Source organism: Cucumis melo, chromosome 8 (assembly GCF_025177605.1).
Source record: "Cucumis melo cultivar AY chromosome 8, USDA_Cmelo_AY_1.0, whole genome shotgun sequence".
Lineage (NCBI taxonomy): Eukaryota > Viridiplantae > Streptophyta > Magnoliopsida > Cucurbitales > Cucurbitaceae > Cucumis > Cucumis melo.
Window position 1 is genome coordinate 27,005,010 of NC_066864.1, and position 16,385 is coordinate 27,021,394.

General features: G+C 33.1%; 2 protein-coding genes across 3 annotated transcripts; one reads left to right on the forward strand and one right to left on the reverse strand.

Moving 5' to 3' along the window:
- Positions 1-774: 774 nt before the first annotated feature.
- Positions 775-3,585, reverse strand: LOC103502189 (CBL-interacting protein kinase 2). Of its 2 annotated transcripts, none has more exons than XM_008466042.3 (2): positions 3,402-3,585; positions 775-2,660 (listed from the first exon to the last, which is right to left on the reverse strand). In XM_008466042.3, the coding sequence occupies exon 2, from the start codon at positions 2,348-2,350 to the stop codon at positions 944-946; it is 1,407 nt and encodes a 468-aa protein (XP_008464264.1). In that variant the 5' UTR covers positions 2,351-2,660; positions 3,402-3,585; the 3' UTR covers positions 775-943. The 2 variants fall into 2 exon arrangements, with proteins under 2 accessions (XP_008464264.1, XP_050944144.1); XM_051088187.1 differs by lacking the exon at positions 3,402-3,585 and adding an exon at positions 3,212-3,275.
- Positions 3,586-12,443: 8,858 nt separating this feature from the next.
- LOC127150438 (uncharacterized) lies at positions 12,444-14,203 on the forward strand. Its single transcript, XM_051088188.1, has 5 exons — positions 12,444-12,746; positions 12,835-12,900; positions 12,979-13,341; positions 13,429-13,524; positions 13,616-14,203. Exons 1-5 carry the CDS (start codon positions 12,444-12,446, stop codon positions 14,159-14,161), a joined length of 1,374 nt encoding a protein of 457 aa, XP_050944145.1. The 3' UTR covers positions 14,162-14,203.
- Positions 14,204-16,385: the final 2,182 nt, after the last annotated feature.

The following is a 16,385-nucleotide window of genomic DNA, read 5'->3' on the forward strand; positions in this document are numbered from 1 at the left end:
TGTGAAGGCATAAACCAAATAGTAAAACAGCATCTATTCGATAGTGCTTACATTGTTGTTCCTTTTTATTCCATAAGAGTACACTATTTATTTATTGATCTTTTTCAATTTCTGAAGTCTATTTTTTGTTGTTGAAATATGTGTAAGATTTATAAATAAATTTAAAAGAAAAAGATCAAACGAACAAAAGATTAGACATTATACTAAGTTTGGTAGAATATGCTATGTAGGTTTAAAGAATTTGGAATGGGAAGGAAAGAGTAAGAAATGAATGGTTGGATAACTAATACTTGATTTTCGTACCCATCTACATCTCAAAATTCCAAAATAACAAACAACTTTTTTTGCTCTCAAACTTTATCTAGATTTTGATAAATTTAACGACACTCAATTTGCAAAACAAAAACTAAAAACAAATATTGTCTCGCTTCAAAAGTCTAATAAGGTCGTAGTACTAAATATATTCTCAAACGAAGACCTACAAAATCATTGCTGCCACCAATTTCAATACTATAGAAGTTTAATGCACATGAATAAAGTAGACGTGGCTGTTCTTAAGTAATCGTTAGTAGTTTGTCATAAAGCTATGATACTAACCTCAAACATGAGGCATTTTAGTATCGAATTCATAGCCAAGCACAAACGTTTCCATCAAAGCTTATGATTTGGGCCCCCCTGATTCTACTCTTATTCAAGATTCCATATGATAATGTTACGAACTTGGATATCATTCTACCAGTCTACTCTTACAAGTCAACATATGGAGAAAGAAACTTAAAACACAAAAATAAATCAATATGTCTTCAGACATAATAATATCAACAAATAACATATTATTATTACAAAATGTCTCCTATATAGGCTGTTCCATAACACACAAAAGATAGGGCTGAGAATATGGTACCTCATACTCTAGGAAGACGCCTCCACCAGTCCTGTGTTATTATAATGAATCACTAGGAGATTGTTGTTGAGTTTCATGTCCTTGTTGTTCTGCTTGTAATAGCTGTCTTGGTTGCTGTTCGTGTTCGCCTTGCCAGGTCCACACAACGTCCTTCAGAGCAGGTCTTATATTATCTTTCATTATCTTGCGATATTCCAATGTATCTCCGTTTGACTTCTTCATTTCCACGATATGGAATGATGGGGTAACTTCAAAAATCTCTGCATCAATACATACGGCACCTTTTCGACCTTCATTACACCCTTCAATCTTCAGTAGGCCTCTGTCTTTCTTCTTGATTTTCAATTTCAGGCACTTTGCAATGTCTTGCAGTTTTGAGATGATCATGGAAGCAGGCTTGTTTGATGTGAATCTCACTTCTTTCTTTAGATCAGCCTCCTCGAATAGTCCTGACAAATCAAAACCTGATGACAAGGAAATGATGTCGAAAGCATTTAAATTCAATGGCTTTTCCATTTCTGGCTTCTGATCTTTAACAGAGTCTCTGTCATCGGCTGCTGACACAAAAACTGCATCAACATCCAAAGGATCCCCTTCTTTCACTTCCTCTGCTGCATTAACTTGTGCTTTCACATTGAACTCCCTCCTTAACCAAGAACTTCCCATTATTTTGGCAATTGATATCCTGGTATTTGGGTTAGGATCTAATATCTTTGACAACAGCTTGCGCACTTCTGGTGCAAACCAGTTGGGAAATTTAAATTCTCCTTTTCCAATCTTCTTATACATTTCCATTAGATTAGGATCATGAAAAGGGAGATAACCGGCCAATAAAACATATAAAATCACTCCACACGACCAAATATCAGCTTTGCATCCATCATAACCTCTCCTGTTAATGACTTCTGGTGCGACATAAGCAGGGGTTCCACAAGTAGTATGGAGCAGTCCATCTTGGCGTTTAGATTCAGCAAGAGCACTCAACCCAAAATCAGAAACCTTCAGATTACCATGTTCATCCAATAATAAATTTTCCGGTTTCAAATCTCTATGGCATACCCCTCGACTATGGCAATAATCAACAGCACTGATCAGCTGCCAAAAATATTTCCGTGCAACAGATTCTTTAAGCTTTCCTTTGGATACCTTGTTGAATAGCTCGCCACCTTTGACATATTCCATGACAAAGTAAATCTTGGTTTTACTTGCCATAACCTCATAAAGCTCAACGACGTTGGGATGCTTAATTAATCTCATGACAGAGATTTCCCTCTTGATTTGATCAATCATTCCAACCTTCAAGATCTTTTCTTTGTCAATAATTTTAATAGCCACACTCATGCCACTTTTAATGTCTCTAGCATAGTAAACCTTGGCAAAGGTCCCCTGCCCCAGCAGCCTTCCTAATTCATAACGTTCCATCAAGATAGCCCCTTTGTTCTCCATGACAAATGTACTTCACTAAAACAAAATAGTAACAGCTACTACCACTGGACAAAACAATCAGTCAACTAATATTTAGATATAAACTCAACCATCTTCGCTATCACTATGCTTGAATACAAGTTCCCTTGTATTGCAGGATGCAGTGATTATGTGGCGTCCCAATCTGTATGGTTGACGAATTAAATAATCAATTTCATGAAGCGCGTAAGAGCGCATCCACGATGGGTGAATAGCCTCATCATCAACCTCAGAGAAGAAAGGCTCGACTTGCATACACATATTTCAGCATTCCCAGGTGCCTTTAATCAAACTGCAGAATATGAGACGAGTCAGAAAGAATTCCCCTTTATGGGTGAAATTAACATTGAAAATCACATACACTAAATCTAACATTTTTATATTCAAATATGTAGTTGACATGGATATAACTTATTAAAGTCCTAGATAATCACGTACAACATGAAATAAGAATGAACAAAGCATCCAATTCCCAGAAAGAAAAGAAAAAACTCGTGACCTGAAACACAAACCTAACGGTGAAGCCAAATTAGCAAGTACTCAGTGATATGCACAAATCGAGAGAGAGAAGAGATGAAAAATCCATATCCACTCATTCTCGGAACCAAACAGACAAGAGGCGGAAATTAAAACTCGGTAATAGAAAAGAGGAAAAACTTATAAAACACGAATAGAACAATAAATAAAAGAAATGCCGATTCATAAATTCATCATCAAATATCACTAGTCCGAGATCTACATCTAAAAAACAATATTTAAAAAAAAACATCTGATAAACAAAATCGACAGGGAGAACACCAACAACAAAATCATATAATTGCAGTGCTTAATTGAAAATAATACAATAACAAAGCCGTATTGTCCAAAACCAAGAAACTTCATATCCTCTCAATCTCCAAAACCAAACAAAATAAAACATAAACAATAAATAGACGTAGAAATCAGATTTCAATACCTTGAAACTAAATTTAAAAAAAAAATGAAGGAAAAAAAAATAAATCGACATCAAAATCATGTAATTACAATGACTTACCGAGAAACTGGAGTAATTGAGAATAAGTTGATAAAATTAGGAGAAAAAAAAAAGAAGATAGAGAATGTAGGTAAAGGGAATTGATTGTGGAAGGGAGGTAAAGCTAAAAATATGAAAATCTGAAACCCTAAAGGCAAATGAGAATGAAAATGCACAAGTTCGGATTTGCTTAGCAGATGAGTCCATTTTAATACTGTGGTCCTTTGAAAGGCACCATAACCGTCTCATATATTTTTTGAATTGACCAAAAAACCCTCCAACTTTCATCAAAGTACAGATTCTGCCATCTCATTCCATCATTTGAATTGTGTGGCGCTGATGACTCACTTCTCTTAACTTTAAACCTTTATTATATAATAATATTTGCTTTTTGTTTCTTTTTCCTTTTTTTTTTAAACGGTACTTAAACCTATTTTATTTTTAAGAAAAAAGGAAAAACAATATATGGTTAATCTAACTTTATATTTTTTATTACGCGTTTATGTCAATTTGATGCGTAAATTAATACATTACTATGACTTTTTTTTGTTTTTGTTTTTGTTTTTTTTTTTTTTTTGAAGTTTAAAATAAGTGGTTTGGGATTTGAGATTTAACTTTGGGATTGATGATACTTTTTCTTAATATATAAATGAAATTAAATATTGTAGAAAGAAAGTAAACTATTGGAATGGTACATACTAGAATGAAAGCTAGCCAAAACGTGACCATTTAAAAAACATTATTCAATTAATCAAAGCATTTAAATATGTATGGTGATGCTTGATTTACGCCAGTAATTTGTGTCTTTTCTCATGATGCTTGGCTCATGTTTAAGGTGACTTGATCGTGGAGGATTTTCATGTATCTATAAAACATTATCTTAATATCAATGTGAGGCTCATTTCTTATATCATACTATCAATTTGATGCTCATTTCACATGCAATATGTTAGTACCCAGTAAGAATGGTAAGAGTCAAGTGAAGTGATAATGTTTATCTTATGGACTGGTGTGTTTCTTTATTTATACTCTTGAGGCCTTCAACGTTGTTACGATGTTCATACATTAGTTTTGTGTTGTAGCTGTTGAGTGAGAAATTTTGAACCAATGAAAAAATGTCACCTCATTTACCAAATTAACAATGGAAAATATAGACTAACTAAAAGTTGTATATGTACTAAATTGAAATTGAAGACATAAATTGACAAATTATATGATGACACCACGTGTATTTATCATGATTGTTTGATCAAGTTAATTATTTTAGTTCAATTAAATATTATTTATTTGGGCTAAAGTTCAATTGGATCCAAAAATAGGTTTTATTCAGCCAAAATTCTATGGTTGGGCTTACAGGTCTGATCCATGAACCAACCAAGCCCAAGTCTATAAAGTCTACCTTAGAACCCTATAAATAGAAGACTTCTCTTGTAACGCCCTAAGTTTAGAAGGGAGACATGAATGATCTGATATCACATAAAATTAAGAAAGACTTAAAAGAATTAAAAGTTACTACCTATACCAACAAGGTACACCTTCCTTTTCGGTGGCTCAATTATAGAAACCCTAAAGTTAAACATGCTTAGCTCGGAACAATTCTATGTTGAGTAATCTCTTGGGAATTTTTCTATAAGATGCATGTGAGTGAGAACAAAGTATTCTGAAAGGACTTGTGTTGAGTTGTGAGAATAACTTTCACTCTAATAAACCTTTAAGACAAGGATGATGTTGCTAGGTCATAGGGAAACGTCGGGAATCCAAATTCCGAATCCTAGGTCTAGCGCATTACATTTCTTCATTTGTGGGGTTCAGATATTTAGAACTTCTCAGAGTTTAGGGAGAGTTCTCTCAACAATCAAATTACTTTCTAGCTCCCAAAACAAACTACATCAAGTATAAGCATCCAACCGATAGAGAATTACATTATAATCTACATCAATACAACTTCTACTTCAAGAACATCAAACGCGAGCACTCAACCGAGATAGAATCAGATGATCAAATACTAAAAATCGAACCACATTGCATTAAATCAACACAAACATGCGAATAGAATAGAAGGAACATTGAAGTTTGTCATCCAACTCATTTTACGATGTCTATTACCTAGGACTTAATTGTACTTTGGTAATCTTTTGTTATTTGATTTTACTATAAAGCTTTAGGAACTATCCTTTCCCTTCCTGACACTTGGGTTAATTGTCAGTGAGATTCAGTTTATTAAGTTTTAACGAGAATCACATTTCAGGTCAAGTGAGATTTAGTGGGCAGCATTTATTCTACTTTGTGTTAGGTGCACTGCTGCACAGTTAAATTCAAAGTAAGAGTTCTTTTCCAATTGTTTTATTGCTTACTATTGAGTTGCAATTATTTGGGTCTCTTCCTAGTTCCTAACTCAATTCCTCTGTGATGACTGTATTTATCAATTAATAAATAGTTGTTCCAAGTTTTATTTTGTGTTTATAACTATTGAATGCATTATATATTTAATTATATTTTCTTTGCAACTCTGATCATGTTCTTCAGACACCTTTTCAAGGTTGGCTGATGGCTATAGTGAGTGTCATTTTGTAATACTTAATGAGAGAAGTGTGGTGTGTGTTTTTGTGGGAAGAGTGATCCTTAAAGTACTTATTGTCTTTATGATGGTTAGTTTTTGTAGATCATGGCACTCTCGAGGGGATTTGCGGCAGGTAAATTACTTGTGTTCAATTTTAATATTGTCACCATTTTTTGAATAATACATACCATTTGTTAAAATTGAAAGGCTCGCCACCCCCAAGCAAGAACTTTCAATACATTAAATAGGTTTCTGTTGAAACATGAAATGTTTCATCGATACTTTGATTGAGAAACCTCTGTTGACTTTGTGCTGAGTTTCAGTTTGAAAGTCATGGGACAATTCTGTTTAAGTTAATTTCTGATCGGTGCTTTTTTCATTATGCATAAAATTTTCTTCTATAGGCTTTAATCAAGAAACGCCCTCCAAGGAATGTAAATGTACAAAACTTCTAGTTATATGTGTTTGGCATGGTGTTCAATGCTATTGCAATGATGATTCAAGATTTTGATGCAATCACGAACAAGTAAGTTAACGCTTGTGCATTTTTTTTCTCTTTATTTTTCTCTCCATGATTTAAAGAACATTAATTTATGATTTTGGTTTGGATACAATTTTTCTTTTGTTTAGAAAAATTGGCTATTTTCTAGTAATTCATACCAAGAAAATCTTAACTTTTGTTTGCCACCTGAATATTTATTTTGACTATGCTTTCGTCGGGGGTTCTTTCATGGTTACTCATTTATTACGATTCTCATGATCCTAAATCATGCCCTCAGGTATTAAACAATTGCGCTCTTAGAGTTATTAGCATCAATAGTAGATCTTATCTTAGGCTGACTTTATGGAAGTCTTTGTTATTCAGTCAATTAAATCTTATGGGTTTGTGCGATAGTGTGGAAACACTACAAAAATAGCACCAAGTCTATTTTCTTAATTTTCTTATATTTAGAAAAATATGGTAACATCATTTGTTTTTCCAATGACATTGTTGTATCTATGGTGTTGAAGTATGCAGATAATATTGTGAAGGTATTGCTTATTACAACTACAAGGCCTTAATTCATTTGATGAATTTATTTGTACCTTTAAGGTCCTACTACTTAAAGTTGTTATATTGCAGTCCTACTACAATCATCATCAAATATGTATGTGTTGTGTTGTGTTGTTGAAGTGAATGTGTTGTGTTATTGAAGTGAATGTGTTGTGTTATTGAAATGAATGTGTTGTGTTGTTGAGGCGTGACATTTATTCTCTGCCATGAAAACCACATTTCGTGACAGTTTTGTAGAATTGTCATAAAATACTTTTCATGACTATTGCATCAATAACTGCAAATAACTGTCACGAAATCTTTCTATGACGACATTTAACTGTCATCGTAGGCCCTTTTTCTACTAGTGACTTCTCAGAGTCTAAGGAGAGTTCTCTCAACAATCAGATTACTTCCTAGCTTCCAAAACAAACTACATCAAGTTTAAGCATCCAACTGAGAGAGAATCATATTATAATCTACATCAATACAACTTCTACTTCAAGAACATCAAACCTGAGCACTCAACCGAGATAGAATCAGATGATCAAGTACTAAAGATCGAACCACATTGCACCAAATCAACACAAATATGTGAATATAATAGAAATAACATTGAGGTTTGTCGTCCAACCCATTTTATGATGTCTATTACCTATGACTTAATTGTACTTTGGTAGTCTTTTGTTATTTGGTTTTACTATAGAGCTTTGGGAACTATCCTTTCCCTTCCTGGCTCTTGGGTTAATTGTCAAATAACTCTGTGAGTCATGATTAATTTAATCGATGTGTAACTCAACCCATGATAATGTTAGATCTTTTATCTTATTGCATATGAACCAAAATTTAAACTAATAAGTCTTAATTCTAATTAAAAGAAACTACGGTTAAGTTATAGTTTCAAAAAGACCACAGAGAAAACGACTATCAAACTAGATCATACATAACTAAGATAATCATATTTAGTGTTCAAAATATGCACATAAGAAATATGAATAGTTATACATTATGATTGTCCAAAGGAAAAAAAAAACTATAACTATATGTATAGGTAAATTTTACCATGAAATCTAACAAAGATATTGAGTTATTAATAGCTTAAAGAAAAAACTCTTTTCAAGTTAAAATTATGTCACAGGTTTTACGAATACCTTTCTTTTAAGTTTGAAAGATTTTAGGAGGTATTGGGACTTCTTCCTTCTTGAATTTTGGATGTTTTAATGTTTGACATTGTTCCCCATTATGTTTTGTGTTCAATATATATATATATATCAAAAAGTTGAATTCTTCAAGTTTCTCTCTGTTACTTTCCTTTGCCTTTCTCTATGTTAAAGAAGGAAAAAGAAAAGGACATCCAACATTTTTCACCTATTTAAAAAATATTCTTCTTTTAAACCCTAAATTTTACTATGAAATTTTGTCTCTATTTTTCAAAAATACACATCACTACAAGAAATTGAGATTTTCAATGCACAAAACAGCGTTAGAAGAAAATACGTCGAAACAGACACCTTTCCCCGACGCTATTTTGTACATGTCAGAAAACGACGAACACAAAATGAAATTCTTTTTTTTTTTTGTTACCTCAAAAGTTTTTTTCTTTGTAAGATTTTCATAATATTAATTAAGTGTGTTTGAAAGTGATAGTTGGCGGTATTGGTTTTAGAAAAAGAGTTTTAGCTAAACATTGATTTTATAAAATGACTTTTGAACAATAAAATTCATGTTTTGTATCAAACTCTTAAAAGTGATTTTCATATATTTAATCATTATATTTGGTTCTAAAAGTTAACTAAAAGTTGTCTAGTTACTCATTGTATCTTAGATTTAAAAAATAATTAGGATAAAGATAAATTCTTGTATGCATAGTCGATATAGGTTTATATATATAGATATTGAAAGAAAATTTACACATATATATAATTGTTTGTTTTATTAATCATTTAAGGACTGATTGTCTCTTATCTCTTGTTCTAATATTTAAAATTTTAAAACAAAATTTCACAAATGGCTAACCACCAATACTTTAGATTAAAAAAAAAAACCGAATTAGATAACTATTTTGAAAGTAATTAACGAGATTCACCTAACAAAAATCATCTATAACCTAATTTCTCCAAAACAATTTAAAATGATTTTATTTTTCTAATTAAAATCAATTTTCTCCAAAACAATTTAAAATGATTTTATTTTTCTAATTAAAATCAATTTTACTTTATGCCCAACAACATCATCATTAAAAGGAAAATTGATTTTGGCAAAAGAAAAATTGAATTACCAAATTCGGCTTTAATGACAAGATTAAGGATAGATTAAGAGTCAAAATAGTGCATTTAATTACAAAAGAAAAACAGAAAAGGTTTGTAAAAGCTTTAATTATTAAATATAATATTAAAACTTATTGATTATACATTCAAGAATTGTTTAGGCTTAGAAACTGGGGGAGAATTGTTAAGAGTTGTGGTCAAGCAAATTGGAAGTAATGCTTTTTTTTAAAAAAAAGAAACAATATTAACAAAATGAGATAGAAAGAAATTTCAACCTCATGCCTCTGTTGGAAAAGCACAACTCAAAGTACTTCAGGCAGTAGAAAATTTTCTTATATAAGAGAACCAAAAGAAAAAAAAAAAAGCAGAAATTTTCACAAATATATATATTAAAAAAAACATATTTATGACATTGTTTTCTATTAACACTTCTCGATGATAGATTTATATTAGTGTTTATCATTGATAACATTAATGAGACTACCCGTTTATTAACACTAACAAATTTCTATTAACTTCTATTAATGATAAATTTTTAGTAGTTTCTATCAATGATAGACTTTTAATAGTTTCTAGATAAACTTATTTTATTTTCTATTATTGATAGATTTTAACATCATATATTAGTGATAGACTATTATCGATGTTTATTTCAGTTGTATAAATATAAAATTTTTTACTATAACTTGTAATAATTAAAAGTTCTATTCTGACATCCAATAATAAATATGCGCATATTTGATACTTCACTTTCAAGAAGAAAAAAAAAAAAGAGCATAACCAAACATAAAGTGTGAATTCAATAAAAATATACTTTGGAGTGGTTCTCAAATAATTAAAATTAATAAGAAACATTTTATAAATCTTTCAAAATTAATTTTTTTGTGGGATAAATGGAAGTTGTATTAATACTTGTAAAATTTAATGTTAAATTAATTTTAAGTAATTAAAAATAGCTTTTAAACCTGGAGTAAAGTAGAATTAAACAAAAACTAAATTATAATCTCAAAATTAAAAATATTAATTTAGAAAATTGCTAACAAAAACCTAATTGAATTGACATGCATTGAGTATCCACCTATACAAATTTTGTCTATACTAAAAAAAAAAAAGGTAATTCCAAGAAAAAAGGAAAAGGAAAAGGAAAATGGGGTGTGGTTGGTAGATATTGTTTGGTCGTTGTCTTGCTCTTCCCTTAAAATAATAACAATAATAACAATAATAATAATAAAGAAGAAAAAGAAAAAGAAAAAGAAAAAGAAAAAGAAAAAGAAGAGGTGTATTGATTGGTTGGCTTGGCTACTGGTTTAGCTTTAGCAGTGAATGAGAGAAGCTTCAACACCCTTCACCTAACTTCATCACTGTCCCCAATCATCAAAAGACACGTAGGAGAATCAAACCTCCTACCTGCACCATTCATCGTATTCGGCAACTGACACGCACACGTTTCTTCCTTCCGCTTTTCTGGATTTCTCTACCCTATGTTTTTTCTTCGGGAAATTGCCAAAAATAGGTTAAAAAAAGACATTTAAATGAATTTTGGGACAAGTTTTCAAAAGAAAGACTTTTAGGACAATTTGGGTGTGAATAGACAAAAATGCCCTTCATTAAATTTCTATCGCTCTCTATTGATTGTTTCGCCTACCCACGTTCGCTTTCCCTTCTCTTTCGCATAGAACACCTGAAGTAAAAAAAAAAAACATCTCCTTTCTTTGGCTTTTCAAATTTCCCGCTCTGCTCTTCGAAGATACTCCGACTGTTCGTCTGTCGTCGGTCCTGCAGTTCATTTCGTCGCTTCTCCTTTTCGAACCTAAGAATCAACTTTGAGCGTGTTCTCTTATTTCAGTGAGTTTTATCTGTAACCCATTTTCAATATATTTGCTTTTTCTTGGCTTGAATCATGACATCGACTTCAACATCGACCGACGGACCCTTCTACAAGATTAATCCTTCCCATCATTTTTATTCCCTAGTAAGCTGTTTGTCTCATTTGGAAAAGACAACACATAATATTAAGGCCAAACTCAAACCCGATCAATTAGCCTTATTTAGGAAAACAAAGTTTGGGCACTTTTTGGACCTAAATATTGTCTTCAATGGGCCACTCATCCACTACTTACTGTTAAGGGAGGTGGAAGATGAAGGAAAGGATTCTATAAGTTTCCTACTAGGGGGCGTTGTTTGTACTTTCGGTAGGAGAGAGTTTAACATCGTAACTGGACTATGGGGTCCTAAAGAGGACTATATTCAGTTGGGTGGGAACAGTCGACTGTTGGAGAAGTTTTTCAAAGACAAGGACTGTGTTTACGTTAGCGACTTAGAAGATATATTTTTGGAATACGAGGGTGATGACGATGATATCGTCAAATTAGCTTTAGTCTACTTTATAGAGATATCTTTGTTGGGAAAAGATAGGCGAACCAAAGTGGACATTGGTTTTTTGAAGATTGCTGATGATTGGAATTCATTTAATAATTATGATTGGGGTCGGATTGTTTTTGTACGCACGCTAAGTGCATTGAAAAGAGCCTTGGACAAGCAATATGCCAAGGGAAAGAAGAAATCAACACAGACAAAAAAATATACTATCAATGGATTTCCGCATGCATTACAGGTATTTGACTTCTTACTTCTTACTTCAAAACTTTAAAAAGATCGTTTAGTTATTTGAAACGATCGTTTAGTTATTTTAAACGATCGTTTAGTTATTTTAAACGATCGTTTAGTTATTTAAACGATCGTTTAGTTCTTTTAAACGATCGCTTAGTTGTTGTTTTAACGATCGTTTAGTTATGTTAAACGATCGTATAGTTGTTTTTTAACGATCGTTTAGTTATGTTAAATGATCGTATAGTTGTTTTCAAACGATTGTATAACCACTTGTTTATATATCTATATATATCTTGTGGCACTTTCTAAACTTGTTTGTCAAATGTGGAATAGGTTTGGGCATATGAGTCTATACCAACCATCATTGGATGTGGTGTAGATAAAGTAAACGATCATGCCATACCACGAATGCTGAGGTGGGTGTGCCAACAATCACCAAAGTCCCAAACTATAAGCCAGGTGTTTGACTCGCCAATGGTAAGTAGCAAGCAATAGTAACTTACTTAAGGATCGCGTGATTTTGTGCTTATTTCTTTGTCCTAAATACATTTGCCTTTTTCTATTTGCAGTTTATAATTAAGGCGGTCATTGAGATGACACCTGAAGAGGAGCAATTGAAAATTGCTTCAGGTGAACTTTTTGAAAACTTCCGCTCATCTACCATTATTCAGTCGAAGAATGGTGGTTCAAAAAGAGTACGAGAAGTTGTTAACGATGAAGATGAGTTGAAAAAGAGTAAGAAACAGAAGTCCAAGATTAAGATGAAAAAGGCTATTCGAAATCTCCAAGATCGAGTAGCGGTTGTTGAAGGCCAACTTAATACTATAAAATCCGATATTGACGAATTGAAGGGCCTGATGTCAACCATATTGAAGCACATTGGACTTCAAAGAAAGGTTAGGAATGAAACTGTTAAGTGTATTCACGTTAGTTGTTTCATATTTGGTAACCATGTTCTCGCTAATTCATTTTGAGGTTCCATAGGGTGACGAAGGGGACCACAAGGTGTCCGAAGGCTTGGAGGATGAACACATTGAAGTTAAAAAGAAGGTTTGGTTCCATGTTCATGCTAATATTGATGTTTAATTTCTATCATTATATACACTAATGCATTATGAGCTTCCATAGGGTGACGAAGATGTGTTGGAGAAGAAGGTTGATATTGGTTTAGAGGACGTCATAGAGATAGAACCATTTCTCACTCAACGACCACACGTTCGGCCCGCCCGTAGGAAGCGTGCAAGTGTTTACCTATCAACCCCATTCACAACTCTACCTAAACGGTCTCTGACATCAACCACCAGCACCTCTGAGTCTGAAGCAATTGTTTATGATCCTATGCACAAAATACTTGACGTCCATTTAGATAGACTTCGAGCGTGGATTACAGACAAGCGTACAGACGATGAGCTGCGTGAAACCTTTCATGGGAAAAAATCGAAGGCTTTTTTCAGAGACTTGTTTATGTGTCGCCGGTGGTTGTCGGATGAGGTATGGGATTATCTTATCATTTATGCAATTATAATTTTATCATTGTTATGGTTCTATACATTTACTGCTTACTTTTGTTTGTATTAGCATTTGGATGCACTTTTTCTTTTCATTCGCTTGAAGATTAAGGCAGCCGGGATACCTTCTTCTCAGAACTTCACAACTGCGGACACAATCTTTATGGTTTGTAATCGTCTCGTTACTTTATGTATGTATTTGCGTTTGATATTTGTCTTTCGGTCTGATATTTGCGTTTGTATGTTTTTCTTTGCAGCGCATTTTAGTTTCGAAGTGGCCCCTATACAAAGAATGTATTAAAGAGAATCGCCCGTTTGACTGGGACGAAGAGTATAGGTTGGTTGACTATGTTGTCGGGTCAAAAGTGGACTTCCAAGATCCTTGGGCAAGTGTTGATTACGTTTACTCTCCATTCAATGTCCATGGCAACCATTGGGTTCTATTATGCTTGGATTTGGTAAGTTGTGAAGTGAAGGTATGGGATTCGCTTCCGTCACTTACAACTGCCGAAGAGATGACAAACATATTACTGCCCATTCGACAGTTGGTGCCAAAGTTGTTAGATAGTACTGGCTTCTTTGATAGGAGAGGTAGATCATCGACATACAAGGAACCTTGGCCAGTTGTCATTGTTGACCCAATTCCACTTCAACGAAATAATTGTGATTGTGGCGTATTCGCAATTAAGTATTTTGAGTACATAGCTGCTGGTGTTGGTTTAGATACATTATGTCAAGAAAACATGTCATACTTTAGAAAACAATTAGCATTTCAAGTATGGACCAACACTCCTATGTATTGAAATATTAACATAAATCACAAGTATCAATTGGCTGTTCTATTATTGTGTATGTTGCATTTCAATTAGTATCAATTGACATTTCAATTAGTAGTATTGATTATTCTCTATGTTGCAAAACTACTTGTAGCTAAACGATCGCTGAATATTTTTATGATTTTAAGAATATCGTTTAGACTTTACCAAACGATCGTTTAGACTGTACCAAACGATCGTTTAGACTTTACCAAAAGATCGTTTAGACATTACTAAACGATCGCTTAATATTTTGACGTTTATTAAGAAGATCGTTTAGACATCGTTTATTAAGAAGATCGTTTACACTTACCGAACGATCGTTTAGACTTTACCAAACGATCGTTTAGACTTTACTAAACGATCGCTTAATATTAACTCAACGAATACAAATATTAACTCAAATATTCTTTCTCAATTTTGGTCGCGTTTAATTGAAAATATCACAAAGTATTTATTTTATAACAAAGTTTAAAATTATAATATGTTATTCTCTCTATAAAAATTACATAAAAAAATGATATAAACGAATACAAATATTAACAAAAGTATTTATTGGCCCAAAGTTCCAGCACATATTGTTGTCTAAACAGTTTCATGTTTGGCACAGTTAGACAACCAAGGTCACTACCAGTTACAAGGCATTCAACAAATTTGGTACAGAAAATTCCACAATCCAATGAACGCCCTTTCTGTAATGTGGCCTTCGATCTGCGTATTGGCCAAGGGCCATATGTGAAACGATCTGAATGGAGGTTGACTCCAATTGCAATCGCGAGTGAGGCAATGCATCGTGCAGGCATTTGAAGAGCTTCATCAACAAGTTTCTGCTCAACATAATTTGGCATTGAGTCGAACACGTAGATCCTGCATTTTCTCATATCAGCTGCAATAGCCAACCAGTGTTCTTTTATGTTGATGCAGGTAATCACGTAGTTGACATCTCCCCACCCTGGTATGTCGTTGTAATCACCAACAGCAGTGTTGAAATAGTATTCGACATCTTTTTCTGTCCATATAGTTAGGTGTGCTGTTGGGTCTGTCCATTCAGCTTTCTTATTATCTGGTGTCACCAGATGAGTATCAAAAATATGGTTCCAAACAATGCAGTCTGGTTTATTGATTCCAAGCTTCAAGAACAAGTCAAAATTTAGTCAGAATATAATGATGCAGTTTAACTTGTATACAAAAAAAAAAATTAAAGAATAACAACTTACCAGAAAAGAGGAATGTAATATTCTAAAAGAACGCTTGCAATGGTGCTTGAGATGCAACATTTTATTCTGCAAGTGCGATAATAGCAAATCCAATGTCTACAAAGAAAAAATAAACGATCGTTTAATGAATGAAAGGAGAGGATAAGCGATCGCATAAGAAATGTACATGTGATCGTTTACGTAGTAAGCGATCGTGTAATATTAACTTAACGATCGTTTAGTTAATAGAAGCGATCGTTTAGTTAATAGAAGCGATCGTCTATCAAATATAAGCGATCGTTTGGGAAGAGTACTTACGTCTCCATGTACCCATGTGTTTTCTTCAAGCTGTCTGAAAAAGTCTTTCTTTCTGGTTGTTTTGACTACTTGCCTTTGTTCATGGGTTGTTTTTCTTGATCTTTTCCATTGCAAGTATTCCTTCCATAATTTTGGATCCACTTTCCACATCGGATTATATGGATCTACTTCTCTGATTTCCACATCTGGGACAGGTGTTGTAGATACTGATATGATCTGAGCAGATGTTGTGGGTGGATTACCTTGTTCATCTTCAGGTTGCACCTCTTTATTTGCTATTTTACATAGCTTTCTTCTCTTTATTGGTTTTTCTTCCACATCTTTATCAGGCACAGTTACTGGTTCTTTTTCAACCAAAGTAACTGCTTCATCATTTTTTTTCATCTCAACCTGTTTTTTTGTTGTTTCCTGCAATGTAATCGTATTAAACAAGTAACAAACTATTCATTCAAACGACTAGAAATTTGTTGTGTATACATACCAGTTGAGATTCTTCATTTACAATTTGTACAGTTTGATCCATTGGAGCCAATTCACAAAGTGCAAGAGGTTGGCTCACATATGGAAGGGTAGTAATCATCTGTGGCAGGTCTGATTCTTTCTGAATTTGATGACTTAGACTATCCGATATATCTCTTATAGTCATTAGCAAGTCTGCATCCCTACCGTCTATGCTTATATCACTACCACGTTCCTCT

What these genes read in the sequence shown, in the direction of transcription:
- LOC103502189 (XM_008466042.3), bottom strand. Translation starts at nt 2,350, where the DNA reads ATGGAGAACAAAGGGGCTATCTTGATGGAACGTTATGAATTAGGAAGG.
- LOC127150438 (XM_051088188.1), top strand. Translation starts at nt 12,444, where the DNA reads ATGACACCTGAAGAGGAGCAATTGAAAATTGCTTCAGGTGAACTTTTT. An exon ending in ACATTGGACTTCAAAGAAAG is followed by an intron (nt 12,747 to 12,834) that starts GTTAGGAATGAA and finishes GAGGTTCCATAG; the next exon opens with GGTGACGAAGGGGACCACAA. An exon ending in ACATTGAAGTTAAAAAGAAG is followed by an intron (nt 12,901 to 12,978) that starts GTTTGGTTCCAT and finishes GAGCTTCCATAG; the next exon opens with GGTGACGAAGATGTGTTGGA.